Here is a 22,613-nt window from a genome sequence, read left to right as displayed (position 1 = left end):
ATCCTGTTTGTGTATTCTAGCTCTTTATTTTATCTTGCACTCTCACTTTTTCCCTGCTCTTGTGGAGCAGGGTATGGTTTTTGTCAACTCCCTTCTTTAGTCAAGCATTTCTTTATGTTTAATTCCTAATTCTTAATTTCTCTGTTTCACCCGTGGCTCTGCTGCCATTACTGGGCCTGGAGCAGAGCCTGGCCCTGCTCTGCCCCTCCTGCACCCAGGGACACTCAGGGATGGACAGGGACACACAGGGACACACAGGGACACAAAGGGACAACCAGGGACACACAGAGACACACAGGGACAGCCAGGGACAGCCAGGGATACCCAGGGATGGACAGGGATGGACAGGGACACACAGGGACACACAGAGACACACAGGGACACTCAGGGACACACAGGGACAGCCAGAGCTGAGTCCCCTCTCAGCTGGGGCTCCTCTCCAGGCTGAGCAGCCCCAGCTCCCTCAGCCTCTCCCAGAGATGCTCCAGGCCCTTCCTCAGCTCCAGGAGCTCCTCCCCAACCCAGATCTCAGTTGAACTCAGGGACTTTGGTCTGTCTCTCTTACCCTGGAGGGTTTCTCCTCTCAGTTTAGGGAGTTTAGAAAAAGCTCCTAAGTCAGAAATGCTGATTTCATGCTTTTTGTCTTTAATTTCACTCTGGTGCTGAGTTGCTCGTGCTGGGTGGGATCTGATCGGTGGTGACACAACATGGATTCAAATGCGTGCTTGGAAGCTGACAACCTCTTGTTTATATGTGGGTTTAGATTTTTAATCAGAGCCCTACACCACTGATTTATTAATTTCTGCACGTCTCAGATGCACCAAGGCTTACAAGCATCTCAACAGAAACCTTTTGTGTCCCTGCTTGCCAGGGCTTTTCAATTCTCTCTTTCTCATTTAGATTTTCTTCTCAGTCTCCTGTAAATGCCACTCAGCCACGGGCTTTGCTCCTATTGTGATTGTCTGGAGTGGTTGAATTCCCACCCCCAGGCAGGAGGGATCCCTTCCTTCTCCAATTGTGGGGCTGCTCCTCCCAACATCCAGGGATTGTTTTGACAGCTTAGAGAAATTGCTTTGATTTTGTGCATTAATGCTGCTCTCAAGCCTTAACACCTTTTCTTTTTTTTTTTTTTTTTTTCCCAGAGCTTGCTTTGTTGCCTCGTCTCTGCTCTTCAGGAGCTGTTTTAAGTAGTCAGACTTCCACATTTGCCTTGAATATCTTCTCCCTCTTGTTTGAAGTCCCTGCCTTTAGAAAAGGGTTTAAGTCATTTAGTCTTTCACTGCTGTGGTTTCAGAGAGCACTTGGACTGCAGCTGGTTTAAGTTGAAGGATTCCAGGGAAGTTCTGACTCTGGGGAGAGCAGAACTTGGGACAGACACACTCTGCCCACATTTCTGCCATGGAAACGCAACATTTTATTGTCCCCTTTTCTCCAAGCATTTTTTCCTGAAATATTCCTTTTTGGAGAGCACCAAATATCCTTTCCTTCCTTTTCCTTGGATAGGGATGACAAAAAGGAGGCCAAATAATGCTGACCTCTGGTGCTGTGCTGGTCTGAGGGATGATTTGACAGCCAAATCACAGAATCCCAGAATGGTCTGGGTGGGAAGGGACTTTAAAGATCATGGCAAGGACATCTTCCACTGTCCCAGGGTGCTCCAAGCTCGGTCCTACCTGTCCTTGGACACTTCCAGTTGCTGTGTCCCAGTGTGACACAGACTTTAAGCTGGGATTATTTTGCTCATAATTTCCTGGGTTTTTCTGTTTTCCCAGCTTTTTGCAAACTGCCAGGGCTTTTCCTGGTATGCATTTGCTGTGTCCTTATGGAACCATCCCACATGGGGCTCCCTGCCATGGCACAGCTCTGTCAGGAGGTAAATTTGAACTGGAGAGGTCACACATTTTTCTCTGCTCTCTTTGCATATCTCTTTGTTGATAAACCCTGGAAAGCCTCGAGCTCCTCCTCCTCCAGCTTAGTTAATTCACTATCTCACACTGTGTCCTCCTGTATCTCCAGGTTCCTCCAGCTCTTTGGACACACAATTAAGACATTTCCACCTGTGCTGCTCCAAGTTCACCTGTGGATAAAGCTCTTTCTCTCCCCATTTCTCTGAGTTTCTTGGTGTTTTTGTTGAGGAAGAACATCAGCCCCTAAGAGCTGTTGGAACCGGGATCAATAACAATTGGATTCTTTCTGATCGACTCCAGGAGCCCCAGGCAAGGAGTAACATTTGGCAATACAAGCTCAGAGCAAAAATTCCCTCCAAGTGCCCCTCCTTCCCTCTCTCATTATCAGGCATCACCTCTCAGCTCCTGGCAGCTCCTCACACACAACTCTTTTATCTCCAGCCTTTCCCCATCCTGATGAGGTGGAAGGAGGCTCATTTTCCCCACAAGGAGCAGTTTACCAGCCTAGAACAATCTGCCAGCTCTTGCCACAGCCCTCCCTGTCATTTATCCATCCCTACTAAAGCTGAAACCTTCCCCAGCTCAGGAGGGGCAGATTTAATTAACCTGCTATTTTCTGCCCTTCTCATTAGACCATTAATGAGAGTTCTAATGAGTCTGGCTGTGAAGGTGGTCCCAGTGGCCTGTCACAGCACATGCCCTCCTCTCCATACATCAGCCACTGAACACTGAGTTGGGATCTGCCAGGCAGGAGCAGGGATTCCTCCATGGAATGCTGTGAGAAGTCATTCCCTGGTCCAGCAGGAGCTGTCAGGAATGAGCTGCTTGATGCTGCAGTGTGGTGTGGTCCTGCCTGTGGGGTGAGGGTGCAGGGCTCTCCCTCCAGCCAGGCTTTGGAAGGCTGAAATGAACAGATCTCCCTCCATTGTGCTCCTGGGTGCCTTAGGAATGGTTAAGGAATGGTGACACACCCCTGGACACCTCTGGAAGCCTCCCAATGCCCAGCTGGCCAAGCAAAACCCTTCCATCAGCACCTGGGGATGCAAATATGCTCCCTTGTGCTGCTGGGTGGCAACAGAATTCACGTGCCAGAAAAGTGCCTGAAATTTCATCTGAATTTCACACCTAAAATTCCCAGGGAACTGGGATGAGTTTGAGAGGTGCAGTGGCAGATGCAGTTCAGGAGCTGGCAGCTCCTGGGAACATTTGCCACTGCAAGAGCCCTCTTGTCCCAAGGACAGGTCCCTGCTGCTGCTTCCCTCATGGAACCACAGAACAATGACCCAGGGATCCAGGGGCAGCCCCAGCTGCTCTGGGCACCCTGTGCCAGGGCCTGCCCACCCTGACAGGGAACAATTCCTGCCCAATATCCCATCCATCCCTGCCCTCTGGCAGTGGGAAGCCATTCCCTGTGTCCTGTCCCTCCATGCCTTGTCCCCAGTCCCTCTCCAGCTCTCCTGGAGCCCCTTTAGGCCCTGCAAGGGGCTCTGAGGTGTCCCTGGAGCCTTTTCCTCTCCAGGTGAGCACCCTCAGCTCTCCCAGCCTGGCTCCAGCCCTTGGAACAGCTCCGTGGCCTCCTCTGGACTGGCTCCAGCAGCTCCAGGTCCCTCCTGTGCAGGGCCCCAGGGCTGGGGCAGCTCTGCAGGTGGGATCTCATCTGAGTGGGGCAGAGGGGCAGAATCCCTCCTTTGGTCCCCCACTCTTTGGGATCAGCCCAGGACATGCACAGAACAGAGCAGAATTCGTCCCTGGTTCCTTTGTCACCCTGATTTGCTGGTGCCTTCCTCCAGAGCTGGTGCTGCCCCGTGTGGGTCTGACCAGGCTGTGCATGGGACGAGGGTTTGGGCTGTTTTCCAGAAGCAGGGCTGTGTGAGGGGGGTGTCACCCCAAATAACAACTAAGGAGGGAAATAGGAAGGGAGAGGCCATAGGTGGTAAAGCAGAACCAGCAGCATCACATCCTGGGAGGAAACATTTCCATGAGTAGTGATGTAGGATTTGGACTCTGGAACTGAGGGGAGAATGGTTGAGTTTGCTCTGAAAAAGACCTCAAGGAAGGGATGGCAGAGGCAGAGGCACCACAAGTAAGGACATTTGGAATTGCCAGCTTCACTCCAAAGCATTCCTGGTTTTCCTGTGAGAGGTCCTGGCCTGATGCCCCACATGAGGCTGGGAGGGGATTTGCTGAGCAGTTTTTGTGGAGTTTTGGGGTTGGGAGGTGGGAATACTGAGCAGGTTTGGGAACCAAGGCTGGCACCAAGAACATTTTGGGAAGTGATGTCTGGAGAGTTCCCGCTGGTACCAGCAGGGTTTTTGCTCCGTGTCCTTGCTCTTGTCAGAAGCTGCATAAATGATCTCCCCAGGGAAAGGAGAGTTGGCTTTCACTTTTCTAAGAAAAAAAAAAGAGCAGGAGAACATGAGGAAATGGTTTTTTCTCTCTTCAAATCCACAAGGTTTACTCTTCTTTTTCCTTGACTTGCATTATATGAGAAATCCTCCCCAGAAAACCCTGTGAATATGCTGGGATGAGGCTTTTCCAGGCTGAAAGAGATGGGATATTCTGCTTGGAAATGAATATATTACCCATGAGGTGTCATTTGGGTGCCTGATGCTATTGTTCCTGCAGGTTTGAGCTTTCCAGTGACATTTCTGTGATTCTGCTGTAATTGCTATTCATAATTTGACCAATTTCTTCCTTTTTTTCACTTGAGTTCATTCCTTTGACAAGGTGATTCATATTTCCCCCACATCAGCAGCTGGTCCTTGGTCTCCCTTCCATGCTGAAGGAGGTGAATTAAACAAAGATGGCAAATGAAACGGAAAGCAATTCACTTAGTGCCATGAAATATTAACAGGCACTTATGGGAAGTGAGCCCTGCTGCTCGGGAAGGGCTCTGCTAGAGGGAGGGACCTGCAGGGTGACAATTCCCCCTGGACATTTGCAGAGCCTGGCTGTGGTGATTGTCTTCAATCAAATTGGTGGTTTGGTTCTTTCAATTACGAAATGAGCCCCAGGGACTGCGCTCAGGGACAGCCTGACCCTGTGTGCTTGGTGTGGAAGAGGAAGGAGAGGTGGCCGTGCCACCAGGGCGTGGTGGGGTGACAGGAACACCCAGGCCTGGTGACGAACAGCTCCCATGGAAAGGAGAAAATGCTGTTCCTATTTAAGGAAATCTTTTCTTTCCTCTGCAATGATCCTGCTTGAACAACTTGTCTGTGGAGAGGGGTGCCCTGCTGGGAGGAGAGCCCACCCACCAGGATGGTTTATGGACAATAACCCATGGATGGATGCTCCAGCCCCTTGCTAATGAGTGTGTATGGGAGCATGGCCAGAACTTGCTGACCAGATCCTGGTTCTTATAAATTCCTTATAAACCTGAAAATCAGAGAATTCCCAGAGGCAGGGAAGGCCAGGGAAGGTTGGAAGCAGCAAGTGTGAAAGCCCCAGAGGTGAGGAGAGGCTGCTCAGCTCGGGATCTGTGCTGTGGAGAAAGAGGAGATATTAACAGAGCTAAGGATCTGGCTAGGATAAAGGATAAAGGGATAGAAATAGAGAGAAAAATACCTGGAAAAGCACTGAATCGTGCTGTCAGGGAGTCACCATCCCTGGAGTGCTCCAGAAACATGTGCCTGTGGCACTTGGGGATGTGGTTCAATGGCACTGGGTTGACACTTGGACTTGGAAATCTTAGAGGGCTTTTCCAGCCTTTCCACAATTCCATGAAATACCAATAATTTCCACTACTATATTTCCCAGATTTTTTTTTTCTAAACCCAGTTGTCTTTTTTTTTTTTTTTTTTTTTTATTCTAACATCCTTTTTAAAGATATTGATGTCACAATTATTTATTGATGGTGTCACCTTGATGTAAGCAAGCCCTGGGCTTGGACCAATGTCCTGGTGGATGAGATGTGCACAAATTCCCCCAGCCTCTGCTCATGGATCTGGATTATCATAATAAATTCAGATTTATGTCAGGCACTTGATTTCCTTGGTGGAGAATATCCTGTCTATGGAATCAATGGGCAGTTATTAAATGGATTAAGAACCAGGAAACTTAAAGCCCTCAAAATGCGATTGTTGGTGGAGGATCAGTGCAGAACAAGCTGCTTGCACAGGAGCTTTGCAGGGTTCAGCTTCCACCCTGCTGGATTTCCCTATTTTCATGAATGATCTGGAAAACATCTATAAATGACTGGCTGTGAAGTTGGCAGGGATTTTGACTGGCTGACTGGGATTCTGCCCTGACAGATAAAGCTGAAGGCTGGGCTCTAATGCAGAGCAAGTACAAGTGCCTGGGAGGCTGGCAGCAGGGAAACAAGGATCTAAATCCAGCCAGGTGCCCGGCCATCCGTCTGGGAGCAGGGAATGGGGGCCTCTCCGGCAGCCTGGGAGCTCCAGGTCTAAAACTGATTTAAGGCCACGTTGGAGAACAGGTGATTATGGACATTATGGCCCTGTAGTGGGGAAATGGATGGACACAGGGAAGAGGGGAGGCTGCAGGCGGAACAGGAGCTTTTATCCGCCTGGAAAGAAAAGCAGGAGGGGGCTCTCATTTCTCTGCCTGCAATAAGACCTTGAACTGAGGACTTTGGGCATGGAAATGTGGTGTGAACTCCTGGTGGAATTCTGTGGGATCTCAGGGTGGGCATGAGGTGAGGGCAGCTCAGCCCAGCACCAGGGGCTCAGACCCTGCTGGGCTGCAGGATCCTTTCCCCATTGCTCACTTCCCGATTTCCAGGAAAGCAGGAAGCTGTATCATGAGCAGCCTGTTGTGTCCTTGTTCAGCTTGGCTTCACAGAGCTGCACATTTCAGAGGAATGAGTTTGTCTGTAGAGCTGTGGGTGTCCTGCTCCTCACCTCGGGAGAGTGGCTGAGTGAGCTGCACTCACCTGAGACACACTCACCAAAAACCAGTCCCAGCTTCATCTGGGAATGAAAGGACGAGCCAGGGGTGTGTGCCAGGAGCTGGGAGAGATGCTGAGGGGAAAGGGGAAAGGAGGGAGAGGGTGAGCATGGCCCTGGAGGCTGGAGGGGCTGTGTGTCCCAGAGGGATGAGGAATGTCCTGAGCCTGCTGAAGGCCACGTTCAGGTAGAGACCTCACAGATCATGGCAAGGCTCTGGTCCTCCAGGCTCGGCAAGGGGAACAAGGTGTGAGCAGGGCAGAGAAATCTGATCTCCAGTCCCATGTCTGCTCTCTCCTGTGGCCATTTCCAGCTGTTCTCGGGAATGGGGCTGTGGCTAAGGTTGGAGTTGGAATGTTCTCCCCCTTCCTGTCCTGCCTGGGGCCGTTTGCTCACTCTGCATCCACACACACAACCAAACTGAGGCCATAGGGGATGTTTAGAACAACTGTCCCTTCCAGGCTCTCTCCTAAACTTCATCCCTGCACTCCACATGATGCAGATGCTGGGCTGTGAGCAAAAACTGAGATAATGTTATTTTAGAGGAAAACAAAGGAAAATGCTGCCTTGGGCAAGGGGGCTTTTCCAGAAGCTGTGGGGGTGGGATTTGCAGCTGGCAGGGGGTGCAGTCCCAGATGGCTGGGGAGGAGCAGGTGTAAATTCCATCTGGAGCTTCACCTCTCCTCTCCCTGAGTCATTCACAACCAGAGCAGCCACCAACGCCAGGTTTGGAGCTGCAGGAATCTCTCCTTCTTCCTGAGAAGGTTTTGAAGCATTCTTGAAGTTCTTTGTGGCCCATGGGAGACCTAAATCATCACAGGAACCCGTGTTTCCTTCCTTTCAACACCTGTTTATCCCTGATTTTTCACAGATATGGCACAGATAATCCCAACTTCTGGAGGAGCTGCTTGTGATTCACAGTGAATATTTTGTCACTTCATTCTTCCCAGCGTGGGGATGGAATGGTGGCAGGATCACACATGATCCTGCTCGTGCACTGCTCTGGATGCATCCCATCTGGAGAGGATGGGAGTGAGGATTGGGACCACTCAGGATGAGGTGGCACCAATGCAGTGCTGAAATGAGGAACAGTTTTTCTGGTCTCATTCTTTGGGATCTGCTGGGCTTGGCTTTACTGGGCTGGGTGCAGGTTTTGGCCATGGGACTCTTGGCAAAAGGCAGCAGGACAGGGACAGATTTGGGGAAAAAATCCTTCCCTGGGAGGGTGAGCAGGCCCTGGCACAGGGTGCCCAGAGCAGCTGGGGCTGCGCCTGGATCTCTGGAAGGGTCCAAGGCCAGGCTGGACACTGGGGCTGGGAGCAACCAGTGGGAGGTGTCCCTGCCCATGGCAGGGGTGGGATTGGATGGGATTTAAGGTCTTCCCCGCCCAAACCATTCCATAATCCTCTGACAGCTGTGACAATACCATGGCTGTTGGTGGCTGTCACTTGGAGAAAGTGCAGCTGTGACATTTCATATAACCCTGGAATGGTTTGGGTGGGAAGACACCTTAAAGATGAATTACTTCCAAACCATCTGGTTATCCCAGGCTGTAAGGAAGGAGCCCTTCCTCCTCCTCCTCCTCCTCAGCTCCCTGTGCTCGGTGTGGCCAGGCCTAGCCTGGCAGGTGCCCAGTGCAGCCCTGGGAAGTGGATCAGGATCACAGCAGCTACTCAGAGCTGCTCTCCCAGATTAATTCAGTGGGATTTGGAGAGCTCAGCAAGTGCCTGCAGGCTTTCAGGGATCTCCTCCTGTCCTGCAGCCTTCCTGCCTGTTCTCTTCCCCTTTTCGTGCCCATTTTTCCCAGGAGTGCCTCAAGCTGTCTACATGCACATTCCAGGCCACATGTTTTCACCTTCCCTTTGGGCACTGGGCATTTTCTGCCTCTCATCCAACTCCCACAGCCTTGGGTCCCTGCCTTTGGCACAGCCGGCCCCTGCTCTGTGCATCTCCAGGAGATTTTGCCCTCTCATCCCTCTGTCGCTGTGAAATTTGGTACCTAGCAAAAGATCAAGTCAAAGTCACCTGCTCTGAGCCAAATCCCCACAAATCCCATGTGCTCCATAGAGTCCAGAGCCTGCTGCTGCCGTGCTGGGGCTCTGTGGTGTCACACTGGTGGAGAGGACACCAGGACAAGACTTTGAGCTGTGTGTTCAGGAGAGCTGGACATATCCGTGGTTATTCCAGCTCCAGACATGATCACACCCTGAGGAGCTCCTACATCAAGGGGGGAAACCAGTTCTGAGGAGGTAAAGGGGACCACTGGGAGTTTGGATGGGCCAGCAGCATCTGAGACCTGCACTGTCTGCAAGAGAGGACCAGGGTTGGACTGTGTCAAGCCCAGGACTGGAATAAACCCACCTAAGAGTCTTTTCCACAGGAATTCTCCATGTTTCACTTCATAATCTTCTCTGTTTAAAAGGTCAGGAGCTTTCCCCTGCCAGATGTGCCACAAATGGAAAGAGGACAGGTGGCAACCATGCAGATTTGTTCTGTATTACATGAGAACAGCTGAAAATTCTCCTTGTGCTGATTGACCTGGCAGGGAGAGCCCCACCAGATGAGGGGCAGAGCACAGCACTGGCAGGAGCACTCACTGCAAAATGGACTGCTGTATCCATAGGATTTTCCAGTGCATATCCATAGGAAAGAGGGATAACTAGGTCAGGTTTTCAGTGCTTAAGAACCTCAAATATTATTCCTGATTTCATGAAAATAATTTTAAATACCATCTTTAATCTGTGTGGGGTTCGCCAAGTCCTTATTTATTGTTCCCTGTGAGGGAAGGGAGGTATTAAAATGGAATTTCTAGAGAATCTGTGGAACTTCTGTAAAAGTCCTTCTGAACCCCTGCATAAGTTTGTTTAAACCTCTGCAGCTGTCCATCTAAATCTGTGCAAAATTCCATCTGAATCTCTGCAATAGTCCATCCAAACCTCTGCAAAGTCCATCTAAATCTCCTCAGATGTCCATCTGAACCTCTGCCAAACTCCATCTGAACCTCTGCAGAATTCCATCTGAACCTCTTCAAAATTCCATCTGAACCTCTGCAGAATTCCATCTGAACCTCTGCAGAATTCCATCTGAACCTCTGCAGAATTCCATCTAAACACCTGGAAAATTCCATCTAAACCTCTGCCATGGTCCCTCTGAACCCCTACAAAACTCCTTCTAATCCTTTGCAATTTTCCATCTGAACTTCTGCAGAATTCCACCTAAACCTCTGCCCAATTCCATCTGCACCTCTGCCATGGTCGAGGCTGCCCCTGCACCCCAAGTACTGCCCTCCCACCCCAGCAGTGAAGAGAAAAAGCTGTGGAGTACAGCAAAAACGTCTGGAGCAGCATTCCTACAGGCTCCTAGAACTTGGAATCCCCAAGAGGGGAAGGAAGGTTTTATTCCATGGAAGCTCTGCCTCAGGCCACTGTTTGCCCAGGGCTTGGTTAGAGAAGGTGCCAGGGAAAGGCTCCCACTATTTAGAGCTGCATTCCCACCCCTGTCTGCTCCTGGATCCCACCTCAGGCCAGCCCAAATGTCCCTGGCCTGGCTCCCTGCAGATCTTCTCACCTTCTTTTATTGGAATCAGGACTTTGCCCATTCCCTGGCCTCCCAGGGCACTCCTGGGCTGTAATAATTGATAATTGTTATTGTTAACCTGGGCCCTGATGACTCCCATGGTATTTCCCCTCAGAAGGGTTCTGGTGACCTTTTCTCTGAGCAGCTCTCACACCTCTGTGCCTTGCAGCAAGCCTTGGGAATTCAGCAGGATAAAAACCCTCTGGCTACAGAAGAAACTTTAATTTCTCTGCTCCTTGTCGAGTTCTCATTCAAATGGGCTGAAATGCAAACTGTTCACTCTCCCCTTCTCCTTCCTCTCCCTGCTGCTGCTGAGGGAGATGCTGGCAAAGCACCAAAAGCATAACCCTGACCAAATGTTTTTAGGCTAAATCCAGGCTGCTGCCAAAATTTTGGGAGTGAGGGAGAGCCACTGGCAGGGATGGGGAGCCCCACATGTGGGAGCTGTTTTGGCACATCCAAGGGAAGGATGGAGCTGTCCCAGGGGAGGTTTGTTCTGCCCTGAGCTCCTGGAATGAGCTGTGGAGCTCAGCCCCCAGCGATGCTGAAGAATCAGTGTTCAAACTCCCTGGAGGTTTGGGAGGATGGAGTGGAAGAATTGCACAAGATATAACTCGTTTTTACCTTCTTCACTTCAAAATATCCCTGCAATATTAAGTCCAAAAATTGCATTAAGGGAGTGTGATTTAAGAGGAAAAGATGAACACCAGAAGTGAGGAGATGGCACATCCACTGCCTGCCTCCCTGCCGGGATGCATTACAGAAATGACCTTTCAGCCCTGACCATAGCTGGGATTTTCCCTGCTCAAACCCCGTTTAGGGCACAGCCTGGATGTTCCAGAGGGGCTGTGCTGCCAAAGGCAAGGAAGAGCACCTCAGTCCCCAGGTTAATTGGTCTGGATGCAGTCTCAGAGGATGTGGGATCAGGGACAAGTCAGGGCTGGGGTTCAGGTGCCTAAATTGCTGCCCCTACTGCTGCTCACATCCCAGCAGCTCCAGGTAGGGCTGGCACAGGTCTCACACAGAGCTGTGCCAAACCTGCTTGCACCATTCCTGCTGCCTCAGGCCTCCAAGGATGTCCCAGAGGGAATTAGCTCTCTATTTTTAGTCCACTGGGATTCATCACCGCTGTTCTGGTGTGAGCTGGGGCTCGAGCTCCAGCCCCTGGACATGGAGTGATTCAGAGCCCCAGAACTCACCCACCCCAGTGACCTTGCTGATTGTCCCACCTAAGAGGAGTGTCTGACACCCAAAATCCCCACCGAGATGCAGAGGTGCCTCGGGACCTGCTTTGGCCCCAGAATGTTGTGCTGCAGCTGCCTGAGGGTAGCAGGGACCTGCTTTGCCCCACAGCTGTGACTCTGGTGCCTGTCCCAGGTGTTTATGGTGGCAAAGCTTCACCCCATCCTCTCCTCCCAGCTGGAGTCGCTCCAGCTGCACCATCATGCTCCATCCTTCCTCTCCGCTGCAGAAGGGAGGGAACCTCCAGACTACACCGAGTCCATCGCCCTTCCTCACTGACCTCTCCATTCACCTCCACCTGGAACGCATCAAAGCGCTGCCCTCTTCCCCGTGGCACAGGCACAGCCCCACCTTTGGCCACAGGACAAAGCAGGAGGCACCAGGAGCAGCCAAGAGCGGAATTTCAAAGGATGCCCCTGGAATTTCAAAGGATGCCCGTGGAATTTCAAAGGATGCCCACTCTGAGCGGGGAATTCGGCAGCTCCAGTGTGTCCCTACTATAAACAAAGGCAAAACGCTGTGTGCATCAGCAAAAGGCTTTGTATTGTAAAGTGCTCCCTTTATGTCCGAGCAGGAGAGAATTCAGATGATTATTGACCCTCCTCTGCAGGAAAGCCACATTAGAATATCTCCAAATCAATGGAAACGGGAGCAGAGCAGCGGGGAGAGGCCGTGGCTCTGCAAACGGCACCACACTGCTGCTCGCTTTGGCCTCCTGAAAAAAAGTTTGCAAAGCATCTGCTGGAGGTCCCCGGAGCCTTTTCTTTCTAATTGCCACGTTTGACAAGGCGATGGCCCGGGGGAGCAGCGGAGAGGCAGATAATGGACCCACTTTAATTGCTTCCAGTTCCATGAGTCACAACACTCGGGGATGGCAAAAGGGACGCGCTGCAGATTCACTGAAGGAGCTTCCTGGCTTTTAAGAAAGCTCTGGAGGAACAAATGCTAAACTCAAAGCCAAAGTCTTGGAGGGACTGAAGGTTCCAGGTTGTGGAATTTCTTTCATGTTTTGCTTTTGACAGGAACTCTCGAGTTAAGTTTTAATCGTGTTCTGAAAGAGAGAGGGATGGTTTCTCCGCTAAGAGAGGAGGAGACAGGTGTCGTTCCAAGAGCCTTTTCCTCAGGGATGGGCACTGGGATGGGTCCTGAGGTGAAGGAGTCCAGCTGGAGATGGAGGATCCAGCATCCAGTGTTGGTGGGAGCTCAGTGCAGACACAGAAGTCAGGATGGATTTATCTGGAAGGTGAAGGGAGGATGCTGCTCCCCACTGGGAGCTGAGCATGGCATGTTCTGGGAATGGGCAGACAGGGAACCTTCTGACCTCCTTCATCCCTGACAGCCCTGAATCACAGAATCCTGGAATGCTTTGAGTTGGGAAGGACCTTTAAGTTCATCTCATTCCACCTCCTGACACCTTCCACTGCCCAAGGTTGCCCCAAGCCCTGTCCAACCTGCCCTTTAATGTCTCCTGTCCTGGCCTAAGGGCAGGGGGTGTTTTTCCTGGAAAAGGAAGGAGCCCATGACCAGAGCCGAACCCAGTGCTGCAGGAAAACAAATTAAAATACACCAGTGCAAGGTCTGGGTGGCTCAATGCACTCGGTGGCCGATGGGGTCTGGGACACACTGAGACCAGGCACAGCTGCTGCTTGGACACCAGACACTGCAGAAGGATTTTGGAGGAGCAGGGAAGTCATGCAGGGTCCCTGGGGTCTCTGTCACAGCACACCCAGCCTGGCTGGGGCCTAAAGGGTCACCTTAGCTTCCCACAGCTTCATCCACTCCTGCCCTTCCCCTGGCCCTGCCCTGGCTGGGGACTGACAGCGGCTGGGCTGTGCCGTGGATCGGGCAGGACACGGCTGAGCTGCACGGCAGCAAAGTCACTGGAAAAAGGCTTTGGGGGATGATTGACAGGAACTGTCTCTGTGGAAGGAGCTAATCCGAGCAGCTCATGAACACCAGGTCCCTAATTAAAGCGCACAGCCTGGCCCTGCTGTAATTAATTTCCCGGTGCTGCTGGCTGGCAGCGCTCTCAGTGCCACTGACTCACTGCTGCTGGCAGCCTCCGGGGCATTGGAGCGGGACAGGAGAGCCGAGCCTCGAGCCTTGGAGCGGAGCAGGATGTGCCCCTTCCCCCTGGAGCCACAGAACTCCACAGGAGCTGGGACAGGAGCCTGCTGCCTGGCCCAGGAGCTTCCCACGGCAAGAGAGATCCTGTGGATCACCTGTGCCCGCTCAGCTGTCGGGATGGGCGGCACAGGGCAGGGCTCATGGCTCATCCTCTGCCAGCTGCTTCCTGTCCTCTCCTCTCTCCTCGTGTAAACGTGGATTTACATGGATTTATTGTGCCCTTGGCTGGAGCTGGGACAGAATGATGTCACTGTGATTCCTCTCGCTGGGGAAGGGGTTTTTGCATTCCTTCTGCTGTTTCCCATTTATTCCTGAGGCTGTGGGATGCACCTGGGCTGTGGCTGGATTTTCCCCAGGCCGTGGCAGGGAGAAGCAGTCTGGGGACAGTGGGACCTTGCCCCAGTGTCCCAGTCTGAGCTGTTTGCTGGAGTGGGAGGTGTTGCATGAGGAGGTGATTCCCACTGCTCCGGTGTCACCCGAATCACAGAGCTGCCGAGAGAGGCTCCAGAAAGTCCCATTTCTCTGCCCATGGGGTTTCATTATCAGCTGCAGAGGGATGGCCAGAGAGTCGCCAGCACTGTTTTAATTTCCCAGGAGGCTGCTCTTGCTGTGCCATGGCTGCAGCAGGGAGTTTCATTTGTCTCATTTTTCTGTGCTTCATGCAATGGGACGTGACGTGTCAAAACATGACAAGGCAGCCAAAATGTGTCACAACACTGCACTCAAACTCTGCCTTGCAGGGTTGCTCAGCAGCTGATAGCATCAGGCTCCAATTATCTCTGCATGCTGAGCTGGGGTTTTTATCCCTTGTGGAATTTGATATATGGGAGTGTCCTGCCTGTATTGGCCTATTGGATCACATCAGATTTATTAACCACATATGGTGAATCATTCTGACCAGACTGACACCCAAACCTGGGATCTCCACCTGTTCTTGCAGGAAAGAGACTTTCCCACCTCGGCTTTTCCAATTGTTATTCCTTCAGTAAATATTTGGTGAGGTTTCCATGTGATTTAATTTGTTATTATTGGTGTTTGATGTGGTTTTATTTGCCACAAGAGCATCTGCCAAGCTCTAAGGGAGGTGCATCCACTGCCTTCAGATTCCCCCTTGGGAATTTGCGAGGCTGGATGTGGCTCCAGTCTCCCCAGTTCATCCCATTCTGCACTGCTGGGCTTTCCTGTCTGGCTTTTTGAACTCTGCTTTTCCCCCTTAATTTTAATGAGGCACCAACATTCTGGAATGGTGTTTTGAGTTTTTCAAAGGAAAAACCCTCCCACAACAGCAGCAAAACCCTCCCACAAGAGAGGCAAAGCCTCTCTTTCCCTGGGCTGGAGATTCCCAGTGATGGGGAGGATGTGCCCTTTGGCCAGATGTGCTGTGACGAGCTGGGAAGAAGTCACAGTGTCCCTGCTCACATGTGGCATTCCCAAATGGAGCCTCCCGCTGCTCAGGCTGCTGCCCATTCATTTTATCTCCTGTTTGGAGGAATTAGACTAATTAATGGCTGCTAATTGCTGGGAAAGCACTGCTGGTACTGCCTCCCTTCCCAAGGGGAGCAGGGAACAGCCTGGCTCTCCTCAGGTCTCTCAGTGGGACCTTCAGGGACCCTCGAGGTCCCTTTGGAGAAGGTGTCTATCCCCTCCCTCCCTCCCTCCAGGCTCATTCCCAGCTCCCCAGCTGGGGAACTGGGTGAACCAAAATGCTTCCTTGGGATTCCAGAGTAGCCAAGCTCCTGGGGAAGTGGGTGGGCACCACCAGGAAATAAATGTTCCTCTCTGGGGTATTCCAGCCCCATGGAGCTGGCCAGCATGCTTGGGCCGTGTGGAATCTGTTCCTGCCTTGTACACTGGTGGGGTCCCTGAATGAAGCCTTGCAAAGGACTTTCTCCTACAACAGCACAATGGAAAATCCTGCTGTTTCCTCTTCTTCCTTGGTGGCTGCACAAGTTTCAAAGGAAAAAATATGGGGAGAGAGGAAACAGGAATGTGTGGCTTAAAATTTTGAGCAGAAGAAGGAAAGGATCCTCTTGGCCCTGAGACTTATCCAGGCAGGTCTGACCTGAAAGTTATTCTGGGAATGTCTCACAGTTATTTCTCCAAGGAAGATGAAATCAGTCCAAAATTATCTGTGGAAAGTCACAGGTATGTTTTGAGAGCAGTGTGGGGACACCTACTTGTTTGGAGGAGTTGTTCCATGACCCTGCAAAGTGAGGAGCTGGTGGCACTGCTGGGATGGGATTTGGACTTTCCTGGTACATCCCTGGTGCTTTTCCAGTGGCTGAGCTGTGCCAGGCATGCCCATGGCAGAGGGAAATGCCACAGAATTTGTTCCCTTTGCTCACAGGTAAGATATTGGGAACAGGGCTGATGTTGGACATGCAAATCCAAAGTGTTGATCCCTCTCTTTCACCTCCTGAGGGTGCAGGGCAGACGAGGTGCTGGGACTCCATCTCTACAAGTGTACACTGATTTAAGCTCTTGAGTTGAGTGGCAGAGTCCCATTTGTAATCCTGCATTTTAATCGCTGCCTGCCCTGGCATCTGTTTGTGGTTGGTGGTGCCGGACTCAGAGGGGGAATTGCAGGCTCCTCTGCAAAGAGAAGCTCTCTCCGTGACCCTGCCTAATTCCCACCCTATTTCTGTCATTCCTCAGGAAGCAGACTGCTGATTTTGGTGCTTTGCTTGAACATCCCATCAGAAGTGGAGTCCTGCCCCGGGGCCTGTGTATGCTACAGTGAACCCAAGATCACCATCAGCTGCCAGCAGCAGGGGCTGACAGCCATCCCCACGGAGATCCCCATCCAGAGCCAGCGCATCTTCCTGCACAACAACCGGATAACGCTGGTGAGGGCCACCAGCTTCACCTCCTGCCGCAACATGACCATCCTGTGGATCCACTCCAACAACATCAGCCTCATCGAGCCCGGGGCCTTCTACGGGCTCACCAAACTGGAGGAGCTGGACCTCAGCGACAACACGAACCTGAAATCCATCAACCCCGTCACCTTCCGGGGGCTCGTGCACCTCCACACCCTACACCTGGATCGCTGCGGGCTCCTGGAGCTCTCCACGGGGCTTTTCCGAGGGCTGTTCTCCTTGCAGTACCTCTACCTTCAGGATAATAACCTCCAGATCCTGCTGGACGACACTTTCATCGACCTGGCAAACCTCACGTACCTGTTTTTGCACGGGAACAAAATCAAGAGCTTGTCGGAGAACGTCTTCCGCGGGCTGATCAACCTCGACCGGCTGCTGCTGCACCAGAACAGGGTGAGCCTGGTGCACCGGCGCGCGTTCCACGACCTGGGCAAGGTGATGACCTTGTACCTGTTCAACAACAACCTGACCGTGCTGACGGGGGACACCATGGCCCCCCTGGTGTCCCTGCAGTACCTGCGCCTCAATGGCAACCAGTGGATCTGCGACTGCCAGGCCCGCTCGCTCTGGAATTGGTTTAAGCAGTTCAAGGGCTCCTCCTCAGAGCTGGAGTGTCACCTGCCCCCTCGCCTGGCAGGGCGGGACCTGAAGCGGCTGCAGAGCTCTGACCTGGACAGCTGCGTGGACTCCTTCAACCAGATCCGCACCAGCGTTTTCAGCACTAAAACCAGGCTGGGGAAGCTCCCGACGGGGCTGCCCCCGCTGGGCTCCCACGACGGCTCCTCCAAGTGCTGCCAGCCCGAGATGGACAAGTCTTTTATTTATGAGGCTAAGGGCAAGTCAGGGCCCTCCTCCCACAGCAGCCGCTCGTCCAACAACCACCTCAAGGAGAAGGAGAACATGTCCAGGCCCAAGTACATGGAGACGGACCCTTCCAAAAATGGCAGCAACAAGCAGATAAACGATTCCCCCTTTGGGACCTTCCCCAGCATTGTAGACCCTCCTTTGACCAAGTTGAGACCCGAATTTCTAGAGCCCATTGAACCTTCCACAGTCCCAACCAAAAAGAGGCAGGGCTGCTCTAAAAAGAACAGATCAAAGGCCCAGTGCCGCCTCACCCAGCAGGGGAACAGCTCCACGTTACAGCTCAGCCTAAGCCTTTTGATCCCCCCCTTGGTGTGGAGCTTACTGTTATTCTGCTAAAATTAACTCTTTTCCTGGGTTGATGACACTTTAATACTCGACTTTTGCTGACCTCCATAAATGTTGCAAACAAAAGCAGGACTCCCATCTGCCCTGAGAAAGCTTTGTTACACAAAACTTAACTGGATGCCTTTATTAAAACAAACAAACACAAAACAAAACAAAAAAAGACAAATACTGAGATGTACATAATTTATTTGTCCTGAAACCTGTGAATTATACCTTTGGTCTTCAGAACTGCACTTGCCCACAAAGCAGCTTTTGCTACACCAGATGGTAAAGAAACATGGTTTATTTACAGGAAAAAAGAAAAAAAAAAAAGAAGTGTAAGAAATGCTCTGAAAAGAATGTCTAAAATCTGTTTGTAACTTGCCATCACACTGAACAATGTTGCAGGTTTCCATTTGCAGAGGTAATGGATTTGATGCTGTTTTAATCCTATGTTGATGACTCTTGCAGTTTTTCCATCTCCATTCCATCCTTCACACCACGTTTACGGGCAGCATTTGTTAAAGAATGCTGCCTTCCCCTTCACAAGATTGCAGTATATATAGATATGCATTTTATTTTACTTGTGTACAAGTATACAAAAAAGACTATAAAATAAAGATTTCTTTTTCCTAAGTGGTTGTCATCTGCGAGGGGTGAAGGACTCAGAGCAGCTAAAAAGATGAAGATTTAAAAGGATGTGGAGTGTGATCTGAGCATTTAACACCACAGTGATAAATAAGGCATTTTTGGATGGTTATGCAACCTTTAACTGGTGCCAACAAAGGGTTTGGTTGTGTGAAACATGCTCTGCTCATGCTCCTGTTTCCCTTCAAAGCGTCCCACCTTCTCCTGGCATCATTCAGGTTCCAGGATGATCAGAAGAGCAGGAAACGCTGGCCCAGCCCCTCGGAGCTGGGGTAGAGGAATGTCAGGAACAATCCCAAGATTTGGGCAGGGCCATTTTTCTCCTGCTCTGCACAGATGAGCTTGGCCCTGTGGTAGGTCCTGAGTGGAGCAGCACTGGGATTTAGGAAACAGGGGGGACCTCCCCAGAAACACAGCTCAGATGCCCATCCCTGGAGTCACCGTGCCAGTGGCTTCATCTCCAGGGGGACCTTGGGATGCTGAGAAAATAAACCATTGGGGTGTGTGCCACCCCATGGGACCCAGTGCACCATAAAGTGGAGCTGGCTGTGCCCTCCTGGCACTGCAGCCTCCCCCTGGGCCAAGCTAGGAAGGGTTGGGCACGGAGCTTCCCAGGAGGCTGCTTTTCCTCTCGTTGCTTTTCCTCTGTTGCTTTTCCACAGAGATTCTGCTGTGCCACTCTCTCCTGCTGGTGTTTGGAGGTCTCTGAAGGCAGGAGCAGCCTGTCACACACAGCTGGAAGGGGATGGGGGTCAGAGAAGGGGAATGGCCCAGTCCCATGGGAATGTGCATTCCAGGATTATGTGTGGAAGTCAAACTGGGGGGCTCCAGGCTGCACCAGCCCTTGGGCTTCCCAGCACTGGGACTGGTGCTGAGCTTCCCAGGAGGAGGAAGGCACTGCCAGACAGGACTGAAGGGCATCAGTAGGGACATGGTTTCCTTCCAGCCTTGTTCTAGGCCTGATGGCTCATGAGGAGTAGAGAAGCAGGAGGATGCTTGTATGGCCAATGTCCCACCCTGGGCTGCTGTGGTGCAGGGTCTGTGCCCCACTCTGGGGTGCTGCTGGATCTCAGCTCAGCCACAGCTAGCTCCCACCTGGGTGAGTGACAGGCAGTGCCCAAAGGGCTGCATTTGTGATCTGTCTCCAAATCCATCCCTGTGTGGCACAGACCCCTGGGAGTGAACACCTCCCTCGTGTCACCGAGATGGGGACAGGCCTGTCTCTCCCAGCTGGGCAGAACAGCCCTGGGACCCCAGCAGATCCCATTCCTGCCAGCCCAGCTCCATGATCCAGCCTTCAGGTGTGTTTGGGTGCAAATTCATTGTCCTGCCAGAAGGACGGAGCAGGAAATCAGTGCCTGTGCTGGGACAGTGCTGGGGTGAGCTGGCCAGCCCTTCCAGCCCTGCTGTGTGTGCCCAGTTTAGTGGGCACTTGTCCACACTCACAGGACACTGACTGGGACCTCACCAGCCACTTCCTGACATTCCTGCTCTGATTTGTCCAATCATGCCAGCACTGAAGGATTTCCCAAGGTCCTGCATTCTCCATCTCATCCCAAAAAACATCATCAAGCCTCTTGAAGGATTCAAACCTACACTGGACTCTGAAGCTCAAGAGCAGAGAGCAGCTTGGTCACGGGATCAGCACCACCCCAAAGCCCATGGAAAAGCTGGAAGATTTGCTGGATGCTGCGACAGGCTCCCATGGAACCTCCTGTTTGGGTCATAGGCTCAGTGTGACTTCCTTGTACAGCAATTAGTGACTCTTGTGGTCCAAATTCCTGCTCCATGGGCATGAGGAAGCCAGTCCAGGTGGCAAAAATGCAGGATGAGCCTGGAAAGGAAAATATTGAGAAAGAAGAGACCATTTTGGCCCTTCCCCCAGCAACTGAAGGGCAGAGCTGGGAGCTGGGCTTGCCCTGCCTAAAGCAGGATCTCAGGGAGTTTGGCTCCCTGTGCACAATGCAAAGCAGATGAGGAATTCCTGTCACTTACCCTGAATGGAGCAGGAGCTGCACTCTGCCAGCCCAGTGACACCATTCCCGCTTTCTAGAGCGTGGCTCTGCTGTGCTTTCAGTGGTTCCTAGGACTATACATTGGCCACAAGCCCAGAAGAGTCCCTCGTGCTAATTTCCTAGATTTCCTGCTGTCCAGATGCCAATTCCTGTGTTTACAGCCATTAGAAGGCCATTGGAATGACAAATATTGGAGAAGGGGATGCAGTGGGCAGCAGGAATTCTCATAGAAGCTTGGTCTTCCAAAGGCTGAGCTCTGGTATTGGTGAGGTAGCAAAGGAGTTCACATGAAGGGAGTTTGACTCCTGCTTTGTGCTTTGCTGGGGTTGGCACAACTCTTCCGGATATTCCCAGACTTGTTTTACACTCGGATGTCACTGAGTTGAGTGGGATTCACCAAGCAGGACTCAGGACCTTACTGGCTGTTCTCCATCTCAGGATCCCTCCTTTCCCTTCCTTTCTCACCATGCAAGTCACACTCAATCTTCTGCTCCTGTCACTGATGCCAGCAGTGAAATCAAAGAGACAAAGTCAGCAGCAAGGAGCCAGGAGGGACGAGGGAGAATGGGCTCCCCATCACCAGCAGAGAGTGCAGCACTCAGCACCCACTGTCCCCTGGCACTGTCCCCACACAGAGCCCTGGCAGGGCTGAAGAGGCAGAAACACCACAGGCCTCCAGCAGTGGTGGGAACACACCGTGTTCATCCCTAATTCTCCAGAATTTGTCTCCATGGATTGCTGGCTGGTAGTTCCATGCAGGAACAGAACCAAAATGCTTCTTCTAAGTTTTCAGGTCCATCTGGAAGGACAACCCAAGCTGGCAATGAGATGATTGTGGCCCTCCTTGTCGGGGTCACATGGAAAGGTGTTTATCCTCTGCCCCTCCCTCACCCTTCCCATCCTCCTGCTCAGGGATGGGGCTGTTCCTCTGCCTGTGGATGGGGAAGAGGATTCCAAAGGCCTGTGCAGGTGGGGATTTGTCCCAACTGAATGGGGTCCCTGACACACAGGTGTGGTGACCCCCATTACAGGGAGCCCCATCTCTGCTGCCAAGCTACAACACCTGATGTGGACAGATTTGATGGAAGAGAAATTTCATCCAACTTGTTTTGAAAGATTTTTTTTTCCTTTGTGAAAGGATAGCTGTGATTCACTGGGATGAAAACTCCATGGAAGGATCTTGTGGCTCTAATGTAATTTCCATCAGTGAGATCTTTCTCATCAAAGCTGGAGTCAAGAGAAGGGAAATGCAATGTGGAAGAAGCTCCCTGTGATGGCCTTGTTCAGCAGATGTCCTGGCCATGGATCAGGAAGGACTGAGCTGCTCTGGCACCTGTGGCTCAGGCAGTTCAAGTGTTCTCTGTTCCCTTGAGGATCCCTCCCTGTTCCTGCCCAGAGCCCCTCCAAGCCTTTGGAATATGAACAATCTGAGTCTGGGCAGTGACAGTGCCCTGTAGGGCTGGAGCTCATGGCTGCAGCCGCCGAGTCAGCCCTGCTGGGAACAGCCAGCAGTGACTGGGAGAGACTGGGAGAGACTGGGAGCAGAACAGGGCAGCCAGAGGGATCATGGGCAGGCAACTGGGGCACATCCTCTGCCCACAGCAGGCTGTGTCCCCAGGAGCGTTCCAGGCATTTTGCTCCATGCAGAGCAGATGGAATGATGGAATGATGGAATATGCTGAGCTGGATAGGACAAGGATCTTGGAGTCCCAGCCCTGGCCCTGCCCAGACCCCCCAACAACCCCACCCTGGGCATCCCTGGCAGCGCTGTCCAAACGCTCCTGGAGCTCTGGCAGCCTCGGGGCCGTGCCCATTCCCTGGGGAGCCTGGGCAGTGCCAGCACCTCTGGGGGAAGAACCTTTCCCTGCTCTGCAGCCTGAGCCTGCCCTGGCCCAGCTCCAGCCCTTCCCTGGCTCCTGTCCTGCTCCCCTCTGTCCTGCTCTGGTGGTGTCTCTTGGCTTCAGACCTGAGGAATCCACAGTTGCCTCAAATGTGTTTGTTTCCCCACTTCTCTCTTTCACTGGATGCAGGAGGTGCTGCCTTTGCCTCTCCTGCCCTTCCCCTGGGACAGGGAGCTCCCATTCCCGAGCTTTTCTCCCCAACAGCAGCACTGGGGCTCTCCCC

At 52.1% G+C, this 22,613-nt stretch overlaps 1 protein-coding gene across 2 annotated transcripts in view; it reads left to right on the top strand.

The window, feature by feature from the left end:
• The window catches only part of RTN4R (reticulon 4 receptor), a 78,855-nt gene extending 60,393 nt beyond the window's left edge, over nucleotides 1–18,462 (top strand). For both annotated transcript variants that reach the window (XM_058851844.1, XM_058851843.1), the window contains exon 2: nucleotides 16,412–18,462. In XM_058851844.1, coding sequence (XP_058707827.1) covers nucleotides 16,412–17,838 — 1,427 coding nt within the window. In that variant the 3' untranslated portion in view covers nucleotides 17,839–18,462. The remainder of the gene's footprint in view (nucleotides 1–16,411) is intronic.
• The last annotated feature ends 4,151 nt before the right edge of the window (nucleotides 18,463–22,613 follow it).

This window comes from Poecile atricapillus, chromosome 16, assembly GCF_030490865.1.
Source record: "Poecile atricapillus isolate bPoeAtr1 chromosome 16, bPoeAtr1.hap1, whole genome shotgun sequence".
NCBI lineage: Eukaryota > Metazoa > Chordata > Aves > Passeriformes > Paridae > Poecile > Poecile atricapillus.
Note: the sequence above shows the minus strand (reverse complement) of the source record. Positions and strands in the feature narration are given on the sequence as shown.